Source organism: Caretta caretta, chromosome 2, assembly GCF_965140235.1.
Source record: "Caretta caretta isolate rCarCar2 chromosome 2, rCarCar1.hap1, whole genome shotgun sequence".
Classification (NCBI taxonomy): domain Eukaryota; kingdom Metazoa; phylum Chordata; order Testudines; family Cheloniidae; genus Caretta; species Caretta caretta.
Window position 1 is genome coordinate 43437803 of NC_134207.1, and position 19731 is coordinate 43457533.

General features: G+C 41.2%; 1 protein-coding gene across 4 annotated transcripts in view; it reads right to left on the reverse strand.

Moving 5' to 3' along the window:
- The window catches only part of DPY19L4 (dpy-19 like 4), a 47019-nt gene extending 31365 nt beyond the window's left edge, over positions 1 to 15654 (reverse strand). For 2 of the 4 annotated variants that reach the window (XM_048841225.2, XM_048841223.2), the window contains exons 1-8: positions 15433 to 15654; positions 11530 to 11637; positions 9620 to 9744; positions 7900 to 7990; positions 6718 to 6839; positions 4285 to 4430; positions 2195 to 2318; positions 1300 to 1434 (exon numbers count right to left, since the gene is read on the reverse strand). In XM_048841225.2, the coding sequence (XP_048697182.2) occupies positions 1300 to 1434; positions 2195 to 2318; positions 4285 to 4430; positions 6718 to 6839; positions 7900 to 7990; positions 9620 to 9744; positions 11530 to 11637; positions 15433 to 15442 (861 nt within the window). In that variant the 5' untranslated portion in view covers positions 15443 to 15654. The other 2 variants (XM_075125051.1, XM_048841224.2) reach the window with 2 other exon arrangements.
- Positions 15655 to 19731: the final 4077 nt, after the last annotated feature.

A 19731-nucleotide genomic window follows, 5' to 3' on the forward strand; every position in this document is an offset into this window, starting at 1 on the left:
GGTTCCACCTTGTCTATTGCAAAAGTTGCTTGTACAGTGTAAAATGTAAACAGTGTTGCCCTGCTAACCTGATCTTGAAGACAGACCTTAGCTAAACACCCATCCTCCCATCCAGAGATATCAGAAAGTACAGTTCTATTCTGAAAGGTAGCTATGTAAAAGCAGCATTGGTGGGGTTCCACGATTATCGCTCAGTGACTCCCTAGCACATTTGTAAAAGTGCATGACTAAAAGGCTATGTTTTATGAGATACTTTTTTTCTTCCACTTCACTTGCATATCACATTACCACGTCACACTACTTAGAATGTTCACATGTAGGTACTGCAACTTGCTTACCATTACTTACCTTTGGGTAAACAGACTCCAGCAATTCTGATACTTACAATTCTTTATGTATATGCAAATATACAGTGAAAGAATTTACTATGTGCACTTTAAAATATAGTGGTTTCTTCAATAGACCAGCCATATGGCCCCATCAGTTTGGGACTAAAGCATGTAAGAGTTGGTGTACATAACTTATTCCCCACTGTGGGGGAATGGAAAGGAAGCTAATTTGTTAATGTAAGTCACTCAGTATTTGGGGAGGGTGAGGTTGTCTACTTTTGTTTTGTTTTGAAATCTGGAAGGACACAGATAACCATGTTGAGGGGTACAGTACAAGAACCTAAATAAACAATTATCCTTGTTTATAGTCAGTCATTTTTCAGAGTAGCTCCAAACTTTAAATATTACCCCCTACTGAACCTCCTGTTTACATACATTATTCAGCCATAAAAGCTGCTTAACCAACTATAGGGGAGAATCATTCAGTGCAAAGTGAGTTTTCAGTAACAGAGCCAGCAGACAGGCCCCTAGGCACCTCCCCTCCCTGCTGCCAACACACAAAGAAAAAGAGGACACAGACAGAGCAAAGCAGATGTGGCTGTACACTAATTCATGGCTACAGTTCAGGCCCCAACTTTTTAAGGGCGTGGGGGGAGGGGGGAGGGAAAGAGTTACAGCTACTGAGTCTTAGAGCAGCCCTCAGGTCCTTCTAAGCCTCAAAGTGCTCTATGCCAGAAGACCAGGCCCTGCCAACCCCTGATCCCCAGAAGAGGTGAGTGTAAAAGCTTAAAGCCACTTTATTCTTATGACTAGTGTTATGTGCACTTTAGCTGGACTCCAGGTTTAGCTCTAACTCACAAACAGACATAATCTATGCCCTTTGGAGTTTGTGGAAACAAAAGTTGCAGTTACTGTAGTTGTTTAATTCAAGTTTCCAACAAACAGTCAATAGTTTGAAGAGTCATAATACCTTATCTGTCTGCACAAGGGCAAAGCTGTCCAGCAGGACGAGAGAGACAGCCTGGACAAACAGCAGATAGTGACTGCACTCCCACATCATCATGAAAGTATATGTTGAAGCACTCACCAAAAGGTAGCAAAACCTCTAGGGAAACATAAAAGAACATTAACTTAATCATCATGTATTTCTGCCATAAGAAAAATTGTGAGATAATTAAAAAAAAATCAGTTCACTAGTAAATGGAAATTATTTCTTTGAAGAATTAAAATACTAAACTAAGAGTTCATCATTTTCTCAGAAGGGAGCTTCATTTTCTTTGCACTGGATGGTGGGGGTGGGCATGGTAAGGGGTCTTAATATTATAAGTAACTAGTTTTTAGGTAGCTGAATTCTTCTTTTGCCCAGTTTAGTCTTTATTCAGTGTGGAGAGAAGAGGTCATATTTGAAGCAGTCAAAATCATATGAGACATGTCAGAAGAAATCACCAACCTAGACAAGGGACAGGAATAGATATTTACCACCATATTCCCGACTCCCTGAACAGTGAGGAAAGAACCAAATTCTCTATAACCTTATGCAGCCAAAAACCAAAAACCAAAAAACCAAAAAAACCCCTACGCAACTCTTGACAAATTTCAGAAGTGAAAGAGTTGGTGGCATTAGTGTAAGGCTGATTCTCATACTGTTCCCCTCAACCACCATGGTAACATTAGAGGACAGGGAAACATTCACTTTCCAGTGAAACTAAAGTACCAAGTGTACTCCAGATGGCTGCTTTGAAAAAAATCAAACTAATTTTTCTCTTCTTTTTCTGCCTAGAAAGACAATAAGGTGACAATGGTGTAACTACGTTGGAGCACATTACTACTAATTGCATTTTGTTAAGAAAGTACTTGTGTTTTACCTCAGCAGAAGAATTTATGTTGTTTTTTAAATAGCCTGTAAGAGCTGCAACTTGACATGCAAAATATGGCAATGCCCAGTTTTCCCTTAAAGGAATGGAGTAGTCGATTCTTGTTGTATCTGTCCTAAAACAAAGCATAGAAGAACAAAAAAGAACTATTAAGTTGTTTATGGAATAAAAATATTATGGGAAACCAATTCTGGTTATCATAGATATCTTATTAGCAAATCATTTCTGTTACTGGTGCTTTAATACACTGCACTGTTTACTAGAAACAAAAATCTATTTTACTATTGGTAAAAGTCATAAGTTTAACATAGTCAAAATGGAGGATATTAAAATCTTTATTCAGCTATAAATATTCTACTACTTTATGTATACAAGTAGTCAGTAGGACTGCTCAGATGACTAAGGGTTGTAGGTCAGGGCCCATAAGAGCTGCCTTTCACATTAAGATGAAGTATGGCTTATAACAGAGGGAATAAATTCTTTACAACTATTACACAGTATACTTTTTAGACAAATACTTTCTCAACTGTTTAAAACATATCTGCCTGATGTCCCAGGAGTCACGCAACATTACCAAACAGCAATCCAGCACCAGTTGATTGTCTGCCTACTTTTGAGACTTTTACTGACAAAATGGAGATTACTGATTGATGGAGCACAACGACCAGAAAAACATTAGGATTTTCTTATTAATAGTGACTGAACAGCTAAGACACAACTCAAGTCACAGGGTAACATTTTCAAAAATGCCTAAATAATATGAGTGCCTAAGTCCCACTTAGGAACTTACATCTCACTGACTTTCAGTGAAATTTATGCTTCAAAATGCCTAAATCACTTTTGAAAATTGGATTTAGGCTTCTAAATCATTTAGGCACTTTTGAAAAAAAATGTTACCCCCATCTAATTTTTGCTTCTCCAGATACCCTCACAGTGGTCCGTTCAGAGTGCTGTCTCTACTTTTGCTTTCAATTTCCAAAGTTGTTTAATTTTGCTTGCTCATGGAAAAAATACGGATTATTCACCTTTACTATTTCCTTTTCTACTTCATGTACTTCAGCCAGCCACCTAATGAACATCATTTTTATTTGCTGATCACAGCCTGAACAGTGATGACTTTATACCTTCCCTCAAAGAGGGTGCTCTTCAACAGTTTCAATTTAAATGCAGCAGGACCCTGTTTATCCAATCTAATTAATACTGGGTCCAGATTGGATAATCAAAATTCGGATAATCCAGAGAATGGGAAAGTGTGTGGCTAGAGTGCCATCTAGTGGCCACAGAAGAGATTGCCCGCTTCTGAACCTGTGTGTGCTGGTTGGTTGGTACTGAGAGCCGGATAATGGAAAGTCGAATAAACGAGGTTCTACTGTAAATCATTAGTACTTTGCACTTTCATAGCTCTTTCCTTCCAAGAATCTCAAAGTGCTTTAGAGCCAATAATAAATCACAGATGCACAGTAAATCAGTGACAAAGCTAGGAGTAAAACTCAGTCGTTTATTCTCAGAACCAGTTCACATGATTAAACTCTTCAACATACTTTTATAGGGGTTCATAACAGGAAGGGAGTTTTCAGGTAAGTGACCCATTAAACAACAACTTTGGATAACAGGGTCTTCTAGATAAGAGAGATTCTACTTTGCTACAGAAAGCAGATTCAGAAAGCCAAGAGGCTTTGAAGACAAATGCACTGGCATGAAGTTCAAGGCAAGAGAACCACAACCAAAACAGTTAGAGATGGCCAGAGCATGAGATTTCCATTTCATGGCAATTTTCAAGGTTTTGAAATTTGTTTTCCTTCTGCACTGGAACAAAAAGAAAACCTTTCAAATGTTTTTGCTAAATGGAATTTTGTTGAAACATCTGCTCTTTCTTACTCTTTGACCAGGGAATCCATCTTGGACCTCAAAAAACCTTCCCATGAAAAACTTTGAAATCGATATATCTCCATAAAACGTTTCAGCTTCAATGAAATAACATTTAAAAAAAATATTTCAACCAAAATGTTTTGACCAGCTCTATGAATATTTTTAAAATGTCTTACTGACAAACTAAATTACATAAAAGGCGTTTTTCTTACCTGTTAATAATGAACCATGCTACGGTCAGCATTCCTGCCAACCAAGTCCCACTCATAACCCAACTGGTTACAAACAATGCAGCCATATAAATTCCCTGCAGTCCAAAAACAATACCAATGTAGAAATACACTGGCTCGATAACCTCCTGAAATTACAAATAAAAGTGAAGAGACATAGCAGCAACTGCAAGCTGAAACTGTAAATTATGACTATATACTGCTAACAGGGTGCTAGATACTTTACAGACAGATAAGATATGCTCCCTATCATAAGAGCTTACGTTTTACGTATACAACATAAAATGCTCTGGGATAGAGCAGGGGGAGAGGAGGTGTACAAAACAGAGTGAATTAACAGTAGAGTTTAGCACACATCTTGTTGGTGCTATGATTTTGGGTTTGTATTAATAGTGAGGATTTCACATTGAACAGGTTTGATAACATCTTACTGCAGTGAGATTTTAAGTATATAGGCCTCTTGAAAAGAGGGAGTTTAAAGGAGGAACTTTGATAAAGTGAAGGCATGGCAGATGAGGTTACAGATGAGATTCCAAGATCAAGGGAGCATATAGAAAAAAAGAGACAAGAGAGTGGAAGACAGTATACAGTCATGCAGCTTGGGCAGAACAAAGTAGGGAGGAGCAGGGGAGTGGAAAGAGAAAAAGGACTTGTCTAAGTGTAAATATTTTGCCATTTTACCTATACTGATTAACCTCTCTCCATGCCCCCCCCCAAAAAGCATAGAGGGAGGCCAAGTCTACACTACAAAGTTTTGTCAACATAGCTATTTTGGTCAGGGGTGTAAAAAAACCCACAGCCCCTAGCCAACATAGCTATGCCAGCAAAACCCCAGTGCAGATGCAGCAATGTCGACGGAAGAGTGCTTCTGTCCACAAAACGTTCAGGGAGGTGTGATGTTACTGTGCAAACAGAAAAACACCTTCTGCTGGCATAAGCGGTGTCTACACTAGGGGGCTTGTCTGGTATAGCTATACTGGCAAAGCATTTGTACTGTAGGCCAGGCCGCAGTTATATCAGTATAAAAATGCTTATACCAGTATACTTTGTTCCAGTTTGGGAACGAATATAAGCTATGTTGGTATAAGGCACTTTTAAACCAGTATAGCTGCATCAAATTAGATGTTTTACTGAATGGAAAAAAACCCACCCCCCAGCCAACAGTTATGATGATAAAACTTTCAAGTGTAGACCTGCTCAAAATAGAAGCTGGCTAGGCTGTGCAGGGCCTTCTAGCTTTCACTAAAGAAAAAATTTAAATCAGTAGGGTAGATTTAGATTTCAAAGTCCTTTCCAAAACATTATTTAATCCTCCCTTTGTGAAGTAAGCCTGACTTACTAAATTGTGATTTGCCCAAGGTCACATGGAATATGTCTACAATAAACTTCTGTAGACATACAAATTGACTGTGAATTAACTCAAGGGGTTAACATATGTAAAGGCTAGCGTGAACACTCCCCACACTTTTGAAACAGGCAACAAAAGTAAAAAACAAACAGCACTAAGGGCATGGCTACACTTGCAGATGTAGAGCACTTTGAGTTAAACCAGCCTTCGTAGAGCGCAGTAGGGAAAGTGCTGCAATCTGTCCACACTGACAGCTTCAAGCGCACTGGCATGGCCATGTTTGCGGCACTTGCAGTGGCATTGGGAGCAGTGCATTATGGGCAGCTATCCCAGCATGCAATTGACTGCAACGCTTTTCAAATGGGGGTGGGGTGGAGTGTGACAGGAAGTGTGTTGTCTGTATGTGGGGGGAGAGAGTGGGTTTTTGGGGGGCTGAAAGCATGTCAGCATGCTGTCTTGTAAGTTCAGACAGCAGCAGACCTCCCCCTCCTCCCCGCCTCTGTCTCTCACACACACACAGAGCATTCCACAGTAACGGCTTGCTTTGTCTCAGAGCCGGCTGTCAGAAACAGAGCTTTCAAAGGGCATATCCGCATTCCTAGGCAAGTTCAAAACAATGACAAGAGTGGCCACTTGACTTAAGGGGATTATGGGATGTTTCCGGAGGCTGATTAGAGCGCAGTAATGTAACACCTCGTTCACACTGACGCCTGGGCGTTTCAGCCACTACGCAACAAGCATTAATCTTCTTGCTGAGGTGGAGTACCAGGAGCGCTCTAGCCGTGCAGTCAGAGCACTCTACGTGCCTTGCCAGTGTGGACGGGGAGTGAGCTAGGGCACCTGGGGCTGCTTTAATGCACTCTAACTTGCAAGTGTAGCCAAGCCCTAAGTAAAGAAGTCTAGCATAGACAAGCCCAGAGAGTCTGTCAGAGGCTGGATTAGAGCTCAAGAGACCCTGGATCCCAGTGTTATGCTCAGACCACATCCTTTCAACACACATAGCAAACAAAACTTCATACCCATATTATATTGTAAATATAAAAGCAAAGCAGAAGAGATACACATACTTCGCTACCAGATGCTTGATATAAAACACTGGCAATCAACTCTGGATACAATGTCATTTGCTGCACTGCATTTATAGTCCTCAGCGATACAGTTTTATTGTTGTGTGTCAGCTCATAAACACCTGAGGGCAGAAAAGATTTTTTTCTAAAATCCCTTATACTGCTTGTAGGAATGACAGTAATAGTGGTGTAAAAGCAGGATAGCAGTAGATCAGACTATTAAGACTACCGACTGATACATCCACACCTAATTTAAAAGGAAGAAGAAAGGATTGTGCTAGATGCAACCTCACCCTGATTATTTTGAGGAAGTCAGCATTAAGTTATTTCCCTTTATAAACATCCGTTGAGCTACCCTTTAAATTTAAAGTCCAAGTTCATTGCCTAAAGCTTAAATAGTCTATTCAGTTCCTAGTATACAGCACGATTTTTTAAAACTTATCACTGGATGCAATTTATCCTTCCCAAACAATGGAATTTGGTGTATATTTTCTTAATCACATTTTGAGGTTAACATGAAAATCAGAAAGGGAAAAACCACTGAGAAATTAAAGACCATCCACATCTTTAACAAAAAAACGGCATGTATATTTATTAACAAACATGCATGCATAAATTCCAGAAGACAGGGCAGCTACTTCACAAATGGGAATCAGAATTTATATACATACAGTTCAGTGTCAGATGAAGATTCATTTCAGTTAACACCATTAGCGAACTAAGGTGGCTCAAAGGAATCCATAGGGTAGATAAGAGTTTATTTTGTGGCAAAGATCTCGAAGTGTTCAGTCAGCATGAGATTCTTAATGATTCTGACCCTTATACCTATATAGGAGTCTAAAACCAAATTTCTTAGTCTACTAGAGTGCTTGACTGTCTCAAAGGGGAAAAAGGACTTTTCAAGGTGAATAAATAAATGTAAACTAATCTAAAAGAGATTGTTTAAAGTTACAGAACAAAGAACAATGTCAACAACTACGCTCCTCTGACAACAACACTACTAAAGCAAGACTCTCCACTGCACATGCATCTCCCTTTGGGAAGAGGATGAGAAAACAAACAATACATGACACATGTATTGTTATGTTGCTTAATGTACTACTGGAAGGAACTCAGATATTCTGGTGATTAGCACGGTATAAAAACCTATGTAGAAGGGACTCGAATCAACGTTTGTCATACCTCTTTCAAAGGAAGGAGCCTTTAGCAGTTCTTTATAAAATGAGTAATAAATGGCACTGTCACCCTGAAATGTAATTTCTCGTTCAAGTTCCTAGAAGAAAATAAAATAATTAAATATATATTTATCTCCTATAATTCCTTCTTCTAAAAGACCACATATTTTCAGACAGGCTAGTTTTGTAATACAGCATATGGATATGAATCCACATCTTCAAAACATTAATCTTCACTGCACCCCTGTCATATATGGTATTGTTACCTATAATGTACAGATCCTGAAACTGACACTGAGAACCAAAGCGACTTGCCTAAAACCACATGGTAAATCAGTCAGACTAAGCTCGGCCAGGCTCTGTCCTCCCACCACTACAGCTGCACTCGCAGCTCTCAGGAATTCCCAGTGCAGTGCCCACTGTTGCTACTTTGGTGACATGGGCCTACTTTTAGAATGTTCATATTCAGATATTATTTTGAAATGCTGCCAAAAATTTTCTTAGCAATGCAAGTGACACAAGAGAAATGGTGATTTTCAGTTTGGATCTCAGCAAAACCTGAACAGAATTTCACAGGATAAAGAAAAGACATTTCTCTAACCCAGGGGCTTTCCTCAAGCAAAATTTTAGAGATTTGCTCCAAACAACATACGTGTTAAAGCATCTCAAAAAAGAGGTCACAAGAATCTTATAGTAGAAAGCCTTAAGCAACCTAAATATAGAGGTTGCAACCGGCTGTCAGTACAATGCTTTGTAGGGATAGCTTAAAAATCAACATGACGGTTTCCAAATATTTGTAGGTCTATTACATCTAGAGCAGATCTTTTATAGTATAGCACCTTTTGCCAGCATAACGCAGGTAAAAGGCATCATATGGGTATAACTCGCCTCTTAAAACTTCTAGGTTGTTTTGGCCATAAAGAGTGTTTTCTCAACAAGACAAGAAGTATAAAACCTAGTTAGTGTATTGATGTTGTCAAAACAAGAAAACAAGATGGAAACCAGCAAAGCTTGTTTAGATGATTACATACTAAAATATATACACAAGGTATAACAGCTCTTCTCATTAGTATAGTGCTTTGTAAATATTAACTACTAATGAATCCAAAATGTCTGTTAAAAAAGCATTATCTCCATTTTACATAAGGGAAAACAGGAACACATGAATAACATGCTCAAGACACAGGGTGAGCTGGGGGTCAGCTCTGGAATTAGAACCCAAGAAGTTTCTAATGTCTAGCAGCAGATAAGACAGGTCTCTTCTCAGAGAGTTTGCAATCTAAATGGAGCGAGAATACAGCATCCACTAGAATGGGATGAAGAAAGGACAGACATACATTACATACACCATTATGTGGTTACTCAGTTTAGGCATATGTACATGTGGGTGGCTCCATTTTAGGATTTTTTTTTTTTTTAATAGTGCATACTGTAGGCACTGCTGCAGAAGTTAGTTTTCAGGAGTGATATGAATGAGCTGAGGGTGTTTGAACCATAAAGAGCAGGACAGAAAATGGCATGAAGACATATGTTGGAGGAGACGAGGGAAATTAAGACTGGCATTATTGGCAGAAAGGATACAAAGGACCTTGTCACAGATGTAAGCAAAGGCTACATGATTTAGGGATTTGAAAGCAGGAACAAGAAGTCTGAACCTGACATCCTGATTAATGGGGAGAATTAAAAATACAACACGACATTATTTCAGAACTATTCTACTTTTTTACCTGCCTGCTGGAAAACCAGAATTTCCGTTCATGGTATGTTGAGAGGTACACAGCATACATCATCCCACTAGTGATAGCTGCGACACAGCCAAAGAAAAGCTTTGCAAAACGTTGAAATAAGACATCTGTAAAAGAATATTAAAAAGCAAAAATACTCCAGAGAAATATAGTACTTTTGTTAATGTGCCAACTTTTCTTTCTTTCTTTTTTTTTTTTAAGTTCACATGACTAGTTTACTTACAATTCAGCAAGTTTTTTTAAGGCCCTTAAAATTAACCTAATATTTCATCGTTTTTAAGACACATGAAGAAACCATATAGCAGAGTTGCATTCCTCGAAAGGGAGTTTTATCCCTCATTCCTCACTAATGCTGAATGGGGATTTCATAGATAAATACCTACACATCATGCTGAAAATTTACCCCCATATTAATGATCATGATTTCTGAAACAATCTAGTAAGGAAATACATCCTAGAGAAAACCAGACTGAACTTTCGATTTTATTACACACACAGTAATAGATGTATACAGGCAACAGAAGGTAACATTCATTAGCTCTCAAGAAAATTGCTACTATGGAATTTACAGATTTCTTTAATTCAATCAGCACCCATTTCAACTCTAGCTCCCTCTATTTTGTGTTCAAAATGTTTGAGGGTCTGTAACAAACTTATTGAACTGCCCATACATAAAACAACAAAAGCTTTTAGTTGTTCCATTTCTTAAAAATCTAGAACTATTTTAGTTCTTCTATTCCTGGTGCAGAATTATCAATTCAACCATCCTAATTTATAAGCTACTAGAACAGTGGTGGGCAAACTTTTTGGCCAGAGGGCTACATTGGGGTTGTGAAACGGTATGGAGGGCCGGGTAGGGAAGGTTAGGCTGTGCCTCCCCAAACAGCCTGGCCCCTGCCCCCTATCCACCCCCTCCCACTCCCCGCCCCCTTCAGAACCCCCGACCCATCCGACCTCCCCCTTTGGGGATCCCCCCTACCCCTAACTGCCCCCCGGGACTCCACCCCATCCAACCCCCCCTACTCCCTGGCCCCTGACAGGCCCCCCAACCCATCCAACCCCCCCCACACACTCCTTGTCCCCTGAGAGCCCCCTCCCAGGACCCCCATCCTTAACTGCCCCCCCAGGACCCCACCCCCTATCTAACCCCCCCATTCCCTGTCCCCCCCTCCCAGGACCCCCCAGGACCCCACCCCCTATCCAACCCCCTGTCTTCTGACTGCCGCCCCCCCCCGAACCTCTGCCCCATCCAACCACCCCCTGTCCCCTGACCTCCCACCCCTTATCCAACCTCCCCTTCCCCCCGCACCCTTACCATGCCACTCAGAGCAGCAGGATAGGCTTATTGGAAAGCCTGGGAGGTGGGCAGGCGAAAGCTGCGCGGTGGAGTAGCTGCAAGGGAGGGAGGACAGCGGTGGAGGGGCCGGGGGTATTGCCTCCCCAGCTGGGAGCTCAGGGGCTGGGCAGGACGGTCCTGTGGGCCAGATGTGGCCCGCAGGCTATAGTTTGCCTACCTCTGTACTAGAAAATTCCAGACTCCATTAAAGGATGTAAGTGTGTACAAATACACACGCACATAAATTTAATGAAGTGTTTTGTTTTTAAACAGGCAAAAAAGTGCAACTTTAAGCAGAGATTTTCTATAATAAGAAATGCAATTTGCACATTGCAAAAAATTGAAACGATCAAGCACTATCCTTTTGCTTCATGATATACAAAGTTTCACCACAAGTAGATTGTAGGGCATGTGTGTATGTTTTTAACCACCCAAAGAATCTCATTCAAAATAATTATTCTATAATTATTGTACTAGAAACATAATTCCATACAATTTACATAGTTTAATAAGAACAATAAAAAATGAGAAGTTAACAGAAAATGCTGCAGCTTACATTTTGGCGATCTTCCCAGGTTTGGGTTTTCTTTGTTTCTCTCATCTGGAGCCATTTTGTCAGTTTCTGTGCAATTTTGCTTCTTTCTTTGTCGCAGGTCTTCTGCCCCTTAAGATAGTCCCAGAAGTTATTGCAATATATAGTATCATTTCTAAGAAATCTACACAGCAGTTATTGTTACTGACGCAACCTCATATATAGTATATTCAATAAAAGTCCCATTAAACAAAAATGTGTTAAATCAACTTTCTACCTTTATATTGAATATATAACTAACTTACAAGAGATCCATCATGAGATCCTTTCGAGAATTCATTAAAGTTTGCTTTGGGGATTGTGATATCCCGCACTGAAAGTTTGTTATTTTATTTCATAGTTACTTTGGCATATAATGAAGAAAACGGGTTGTCTAAATTAATGGATATAGACATGATTCTGTTCTCACACTGTTTTTACACTGGTGTAACTTCATTGACTTGTGATTTACATTAGTGTAAGTTAGATCAGCATCAGGCCCACATTGCTTTTTTAAAAGACCTGCCCGTTACTGCTACTTTTATATAGTTAAGATTTTAAAAGATAAAGATGAATAGTGATGACCTTTTTAACTTCCAAATCTACTCAGATTAAACCCATACATGCTAATTTAACCAAGAATTCATATAGTCAAAAAAGCCAGTCATTTAATGAAGGCACATAGAAAGATTATAGGCCTGTTTCTGCTCTCATTATTATTATTTTCCGTAGAATCCATAATGTTTTCCAAAAATAAAGTCTAAGCCCCCACCCTGATTTTACAATCTAAAGGGCAAAGAGGCTAATTCATAGATATTAAGACCACAAGGGAACGTTTTTATGAGTCCAGTCTGACCTATTGCATAAGATAGGCCTTGGAATTTCATCCAGTAACTGGGGGCTCAATTAGAGCATCTCTTCTAAAAAGCCATCCAATCTTAATTTAAAGACATCAATCTTTACATCCTATGGTAAACCTTTACAACTGTTAATTATTTTCACTGCTAAAAAATTGCACTTATTTACAGTTTAAGTTTGTCTAGCTTCAGTTTCCAGTCATTAGACCTAAAAGTTCAGGAAAAGGATATAACATACAAATAGATGGTTCAAATTGGTGTCTGGCCTATTAGGAAATACGGTTTAAAAACACAATGTTTTAAAATATATTTTCAGTAAAATATATAGATCTATAATCTGACAAGTCTTTTTTGTACTCAATGCAAATTTTCCATCTACTTCAATGGGAGCAGGTTTGGGAATATGATTGACAAAAGAAATCTCTAGCGTGCTTAAATTTGATGATGGTAGCATGGTATAAAAATCTAAATAAATATAGATGGAGTTAGTTCCCACCTTGCTCTAAAGAGATTAAAAAACGTTAGACAGTAATGTTAAAAACTCAGTGCATTAGAACAGACACATAATTTATGTTTATACAATATGAAGAAGTAAAATCTACATGTAAGTGTTTAATGATATTTTGTGTGCATTTTAGCAGGAAAGCTTAGATGCCTTACTCTGTCATACTAGCCATTACCAAATCAATATAAGTAGGCTACCACTGTAGCTAGTGCCTACATATATATATATTTTGGCAAACAAACAATCTAAATTTTAATTATAACAGATGCTTGCAGTAAACTCTGAATTTATCAGTAATCACAGAAAAATCCCCAAACTTAAAATTTCCATTTCTGATATAAATACAGATCAGTCCACAAAATGATCTGGACATTGGTTTTTTGGATTGCTCAACAGCTACCAAAATCAATAAACAAAATATACAAGTATGCTATTTCTGTTTGATTTGCAGTTCCCTTAAACAAGAAAGAAATGTTGTTTCCACTTCTGTAAATCCTTTTAATTAAGTGAAATGAAAGTCAAGCAAGGTGACAACTAAAAATATGTCCAGGATTTTGATTTTATGACACAGCCTCTAGTTCAGAGATTCTCAAACTTTTGTACTGGTGACCCCTTTCACATAGCAAGCCTCTAAGTGCGACCTCCCTTATAAATTAAAAATACTTTTTTATATATTTAACACCATTATAAATGCTGTAGGCAAAGCAGGGTTTGGGGTGGAGACTGACAGCTCACTACCCCCCACATAACCTCATGACCCCCGAGAGGTCCCGACCCCCAGTTTGAGAACCCCTGCTCTAGTTCCTTCATCTCCAGCAACTTCTCATCTTAAATGACCACTTCATAGTGTTCCAAAGTTCCCAGTACAATTGTCTTCAACTTTTAGTGAAAGACCTCCTCTGTTCAACTTCCTGATATGCCTGTGCAGAAAGTAAGGCTTCACTTTAATTGTTTATAAAATGATGTTGGGTTAAATTCATTTATAGTTCAGAATAATTTGATCCTTTTACATGTGTAATGCTGAGATTACAGATTTGACAACTGTATAAAAACTTCTGGATATTCAGCACCAGGTACCAAAACAATGCATTTTTGGATACTTTCATGCAACAGCAACGACCAGCAGACAGTAATCATCAAGGTTTTCTGGTTTATCCTAAAAACTATGAAGTTATATGCAATTAGATCTCTGTGTTGGACGCTCGTGTTCACTTGGAGGGCCATAGATTTTACGGGTTCACCCATCCAGGTCCAGTTGCAGGATTGGGAGGATGAAGTGTTTCCATAGAAACTAAAATAACTTACAAGAGGACAATGTCAACTTAACTCATGTTATGAAACTGACTAGATTTCAACAGTAGTTTCAGGAGCCAGCACAAGGCTTAAAACTCCCTACCAACTTCCGTGATTTTACAAGATTTTTCTGGTTCTTTTATTTTTGGGGGTGAGAAGAAGGATTATACCTACATAAGCAACAAGGGAAAACTGACCATACACAGAGTGATTTCAAAACACAAAATAAATTGAAAAAAATATTTTTCTCTCTAGTCTTTCAAGTACAGTAATCCTTCAACTACAGTAGTAAATTTATTTTGTTTTTAAAATGGCAGCATCCTGACAAGAATAGTCCCAGGTTTCTAACATAAAACTCATCCCAATTTAAGAACATCTGGATATGGTATCATTGTTCTCTGGCTCCAAAAGTGCCACAGGTTTTTTTCCCCATAAAGTCAGTATTTGCAATTATAGAAATTTCCCATTTACAGAACGTGTAGAAATCCAATAATTGTAAGCATTACCATTGTTTCATCTAGTGTGGTTTAGAGTAAAAGGAAAATAGCATGGAGTAGGTGGATTTGTGATCAGTAAGCCACTGCAGAGTACACAGGAGTGAAGACAGCTACCCAGATCAGCAATTAGTAAAGCAACAAGTGGTCTGTAGGCAGCAAACTTTGACGAACGCGAAGTTTAGCTTTGTCTTCACACAAGGCAGGGTGACGAGGAGATCCTCCAATCGGTGCAAAACGAAACAAGGGTGCAGGCTCATGGAGCCACTTAAAAGCCTTGTGATATTTAGTTAAACGCGTATGTTTCAAAACACACGAAGACGAGCCCGGAGCAGCAACCCGGAGCGCCCGATCACACCCAGCTCCTGCCATCGAACGCGACACGACCGGCTCCGCTGCCGTTTCCACAATCACCTGTGACCCACATCACCGGGGCAACCCCTCCCCTCCAACGGCCCGCGGAACCCCTCACCCCAGCGAGCGCAGGCCGCCGCCGCGCCCCCCGCCGCGGAACGGACTCGCTCCGGGAACTTCACGGCCGCGTCAGGCAGGGGCGGCGCACGAGCAGCCCCCGTTGTCACTGGCACCAATTCCCCCCGCCCCAGCCCAGGCCCCGCGGCTCCTAACGCCCGCCTGGCAGAGGCCCAGCCCCACGCACCTCCCCCCGGCCCCACAGCCATGGCCGGCCTAGCGCCCCGGGGGAGGATGATACGGGGGCACACGCCATGAAGCCTCTCACCTTCCTCCATCGCCAGCGTCCGGCCGAGCCGCAAGGGCTCCCGCCTGCTCCTCCCGCCGCCCTCTCCAGGGCGAGGGCGTCTGGTCCGCGGTCCCCGCGGCCTCTCCTCCCTGTGGTCCCGGGAGCGGATCGGCTCAAACACCCAAGGAGCGGCGGCCGCTCCTCCCTTCCTGCTGCTCCCGGTGTCGCCCCCGCCTCAGGGGGAACCCTAGTCTCAGGGAGCGGGGAGGTGGCCGGAGCACACAAGTGCAAGTACCGAGGCAATTTGGGTCTCAAATCAGTTCCGGTATGATGGGGGCGGGGCAGGAACATAGTGATGCTCACCCCGGTTTCAGAGTAGCAGCCCTGTTAGTCTGTATCCGCAAAAGGAAAAGGAGTACTTGTGGCACCTTAGAGACTAACCAATTTATCTGAGCATTAGCTTTCCTGAGCTACAGCTCACTTCATGGGATGCATTCAGTGGAAAATACAGTGGGGAGATTTATATACATAGAGAACATGAAACAGTGGGTGTTACCATACACACTGTAACAAGAGAGAGATTACTTAAGGTGAGGTATTACCAGCAGGGGGGGAGGGAGGGACCTTTCACAGTGATAATCAAGGTGGGCCATTTCCAACAGTTGACAAGAACCTCTGAGGAACAGTGGGGGGTGGAGGGGGGGAATAAACATGGGGAAATAGTTTTACTTTGTGTAATGACCCATCCACTCCCAGTCTCTATTCAAGCCTAAGTTAATTGTATCCAGTTTGCAAATTAATTCCAATTCGGCAGTCTCTGGTTGGAGTCTGTTCTTGAAGTGTTTTTTGTTGAAGAATTGCAACGTTTAGGTCTGTAATCGAGTGACGAAAAGATTGAAGTGTTCTCCGACTGGTTTTTGAATGTTATAATTCTTGACGTCTGATTTGTGTCTATTTATTCTTTTACGTAGAGACTGTCCAGTTTGACCAATGTACATGGCAGAGGGGAATTGCTGGCACATGATGGCATATATCACATTGGTGGATGTGTAGGTGAACGAGCCTCTGATAGTGTGGCTGATGTGATTAGGCCCGATGATGGTGTTCCCTGAATAGATATGTGGACACAGTTGGCAATGGGCTTTGTTGCAAGGATAGGTTCTTGGGTTAGTGGTTCTGTTGTGTGGTTGCTGGTGAGTATTTGCTTCAGGTTGAGGGGCTGTCTGTAAGCAAGGACTGGCCTGTCTCCCAAGATCTGTGAGAGTGATGGGTCGCCCTTCAGGATAGGTTGTAGATCCTTGATGATGTGTTGGAGGGGTTTTAGTTGGGGGCTGAAGGTGATGGCTAGTGGCGTTCTGTTATTTTCTTTGTGGGGCCTGTCCTGTAGTAGGTGACTTCTGGTACTCTTCTGGCTCTGTCAAACTGGCTCACACAGTTTCCACTCCCATGGGTGCAACTTCATTTTCCACTAGTCTGTCCTGCCTAAAGCTCTGAGACTCACCCACACACCCAGAGGGGCAAAGCCAATGGGGTGCTGAGTGAACCAGCCACAAGCTCTCAGATATCACCATGGATTAAAATCATGTGTGGTTTTTTCCAGATATATAGACTGGGTTTCTTTTTATTTGCATCCTAAGTTCTGCATCTTTAGGATGTACTTGGGTTGTGTTTTCAAGTTATTCTCGGCAACACCAGGACTAGAAATGTACTTTAAAAACAAAGCAGAAGGAGAGATTCTCATGCATTCACATAACTTCAGGAACTGGGGCTTCAAGAAAACACCAAATATCATGTGATTTGTAATAAAAATCACAAGCCTTGACAACATTGTAACTAGAAAGCAGTTTCAATATCCCCTTCCCTGAGATGGCAATTCCACAATAAACAAGGCTAAAAACCAGGGCTGCATTGTCACAACTGTCAGTGTTGCCTCCTCTGCACTTAGCGCAGCCCTGACTTCGTATGTCCTATAGGCATACAGAAAGCACAGGCTCTTCTAAGTTGGGTGAAGGGCATCATTCTTCAAATCCTGTTCTATCATGAAGATATGGATCAAGGCAATCCAGGCTGTTTCCACATCCAAGACAAGGGCCTTAGGGCCCTGCCTCTGCTATGGCTACCCTTTGCTACAACCAGCAACTGGGTAATGATTATCAAAGCTCAGCCTAGATGGCCAGGTCATGTTATCAGAACGGGTGAGGAAAGACTCCTGGCAAAAGTCCTCTATGGTGAACTGAGACTCACAAAACCCAGGAAGGGTGGTCAACATAAATGCTTCAAAGACATCCTTAAGCAGAATCTCAATTCATGTGGCATAAACATTCATAACCTCCAAGGACAGACCTGAATGGAGAGCAGCTATCAATAAAGGTTGTAAACACGGTGAGAAAGGCAGATGTGCAAAACTGATTGAAAAAAGGGCCTTGTATCATTGCAAGTCTTCAGTGGGAGCCTATGCATTCCTATGCAACATCTGCTCATGACATTGCTCCTCACAGGGTAGACTATACCACCAAAAGAAAACACACAGATGCTGTGATGGCATTGTTGGATATGACGGACAGCCATACATTTTGCTTTGGGTGGTTGTGGCATAGGCACCCTTATGGGGAGTTGCCTCCTGTCAAAACGGCAGAGGGTCCTCTATGGGTACTGTAGATGCTAGTAACTGGCCATCCCTGAGGGCTCTGCTAAAGTGGCATAAGAGCCTTCAACACAGAGCTTTCTGTCCCAGGGAGTGTGGGGGTGATATTCTCCTTAGTGGTCTCTATTCCATGGGACTGAGATCATAGCTTTCTTTGTAGGCCTTTTTGCTCCACGGGAGTATACAGCCTTATGCTACAGGCTGTACATGATGATGTCACTGTAATGTCTTCACATGACTTCAGAGCTGTATCACAAAGACCCCATGACAAAAGGTCCCTGATATTTTGGGAACAGCTCTTACTTCAGACTGACAAACTCATTACACCAAACACTTTTCTTGAAGGGTAATTATTCATAAGGGATATCATGTGACGTCTTCAGAAAGCTTGTAATTTCTCCAGACTTATAACCATTGTGAGATGTATGTATGGGTAATATTAAAGAGCAATGTATTTATAGTGAAAGTGTACTTGATGGACCTGGGGTAGAAATTAATCGCCAAGGGGTAATGTGCCTTGAGAATGACTCATCTAAGCAAGAAGGAGTTGTCACCCTTCCCTAACTAGCTGGCAAGGTAAGGCAAGGCTTAGTTGATCAGCCTTGCTCCCTCCCAAAACTATCAATGGCAAACCATCAGAGGCACTATCAAACAATCAAAACCTCTTAGAGGTGAAAAAGAAACATTACAGAGAGAAAAGGAGTACTTGTGGCACCTTAGAGACTAACCAATTTATTTGAGCATGAGCTTTCGTGAGCTACAGCTCACTTCATCGGATGCATACCGTGGAAACTGCAGCAGACTTTATATACACACAGAGAATATGAAACAATACCTCCTCCCACCCCACTGTCCTGCTGGTAATAGCTTATCTAAATTGGATTTAAACTTGGAGAGTGGTCAGTTTGGATGAGCTATTACCAGCAGGAGAGTGAGTTTGTGTGTGTATGGGGGTGGGGTGTGTGTGAGAAAACCTGGATTTGTGCTGGAAATGGCCCACCTTGATTATCATGCACATTGTAGGGAGAATGGTCACTTTGGATGAGCTATTACCAGCAGGATAGTGAGTTTGTGTGTGTGGTTTTTGGGAGGGGGGGTGAGGGGGTGAGAGAACCTGGATTTGTGCAGGAAATGGCCCAACTTGATTATCATGCACATTGTGTAAAGAGTTGTCACTTTGGATGGGCTATCACCAGCAGGAGAGTGAATTTGTGGGGGGGGGGTGGAGGGTGAGAAAACCTGGATTTGTGCTGGAAATGGCCAAACCTGATGATCACTTTAGATAAGCTATTACCAGCAGGACAGTGGGGTGGGAGGAGGTATTGTTTCATATTCTCTGTGTGTATATAAAGTCTGCTGCAGTTTCCACGGTATGCATCCGATGAAGTGAGCTGTAGCTCACGAAAGCTCATGCTCAAATAAATTGGTTAGTCTCTAAGGTGCCACAAGTACTCCTTTTCTTTTTGCGAATACAGACTAACACGGCTGTTACTCTGAAACCTGTCATTACAGAGAGAGCTGTTCCAGGGTCATGAATAGAAACAAAAGACTTATAGCAGAGTGTATTCCTTGTCTGACGAAATACCTTGGGAAGCAAGAGTGCTTTCATTAACATTTTGGATCCTGGTTATTGAGAAACCAGCCAGCTCTGCAATAGAGACTGAACTTGTGTGGAAAATCTACTTCATTAGATA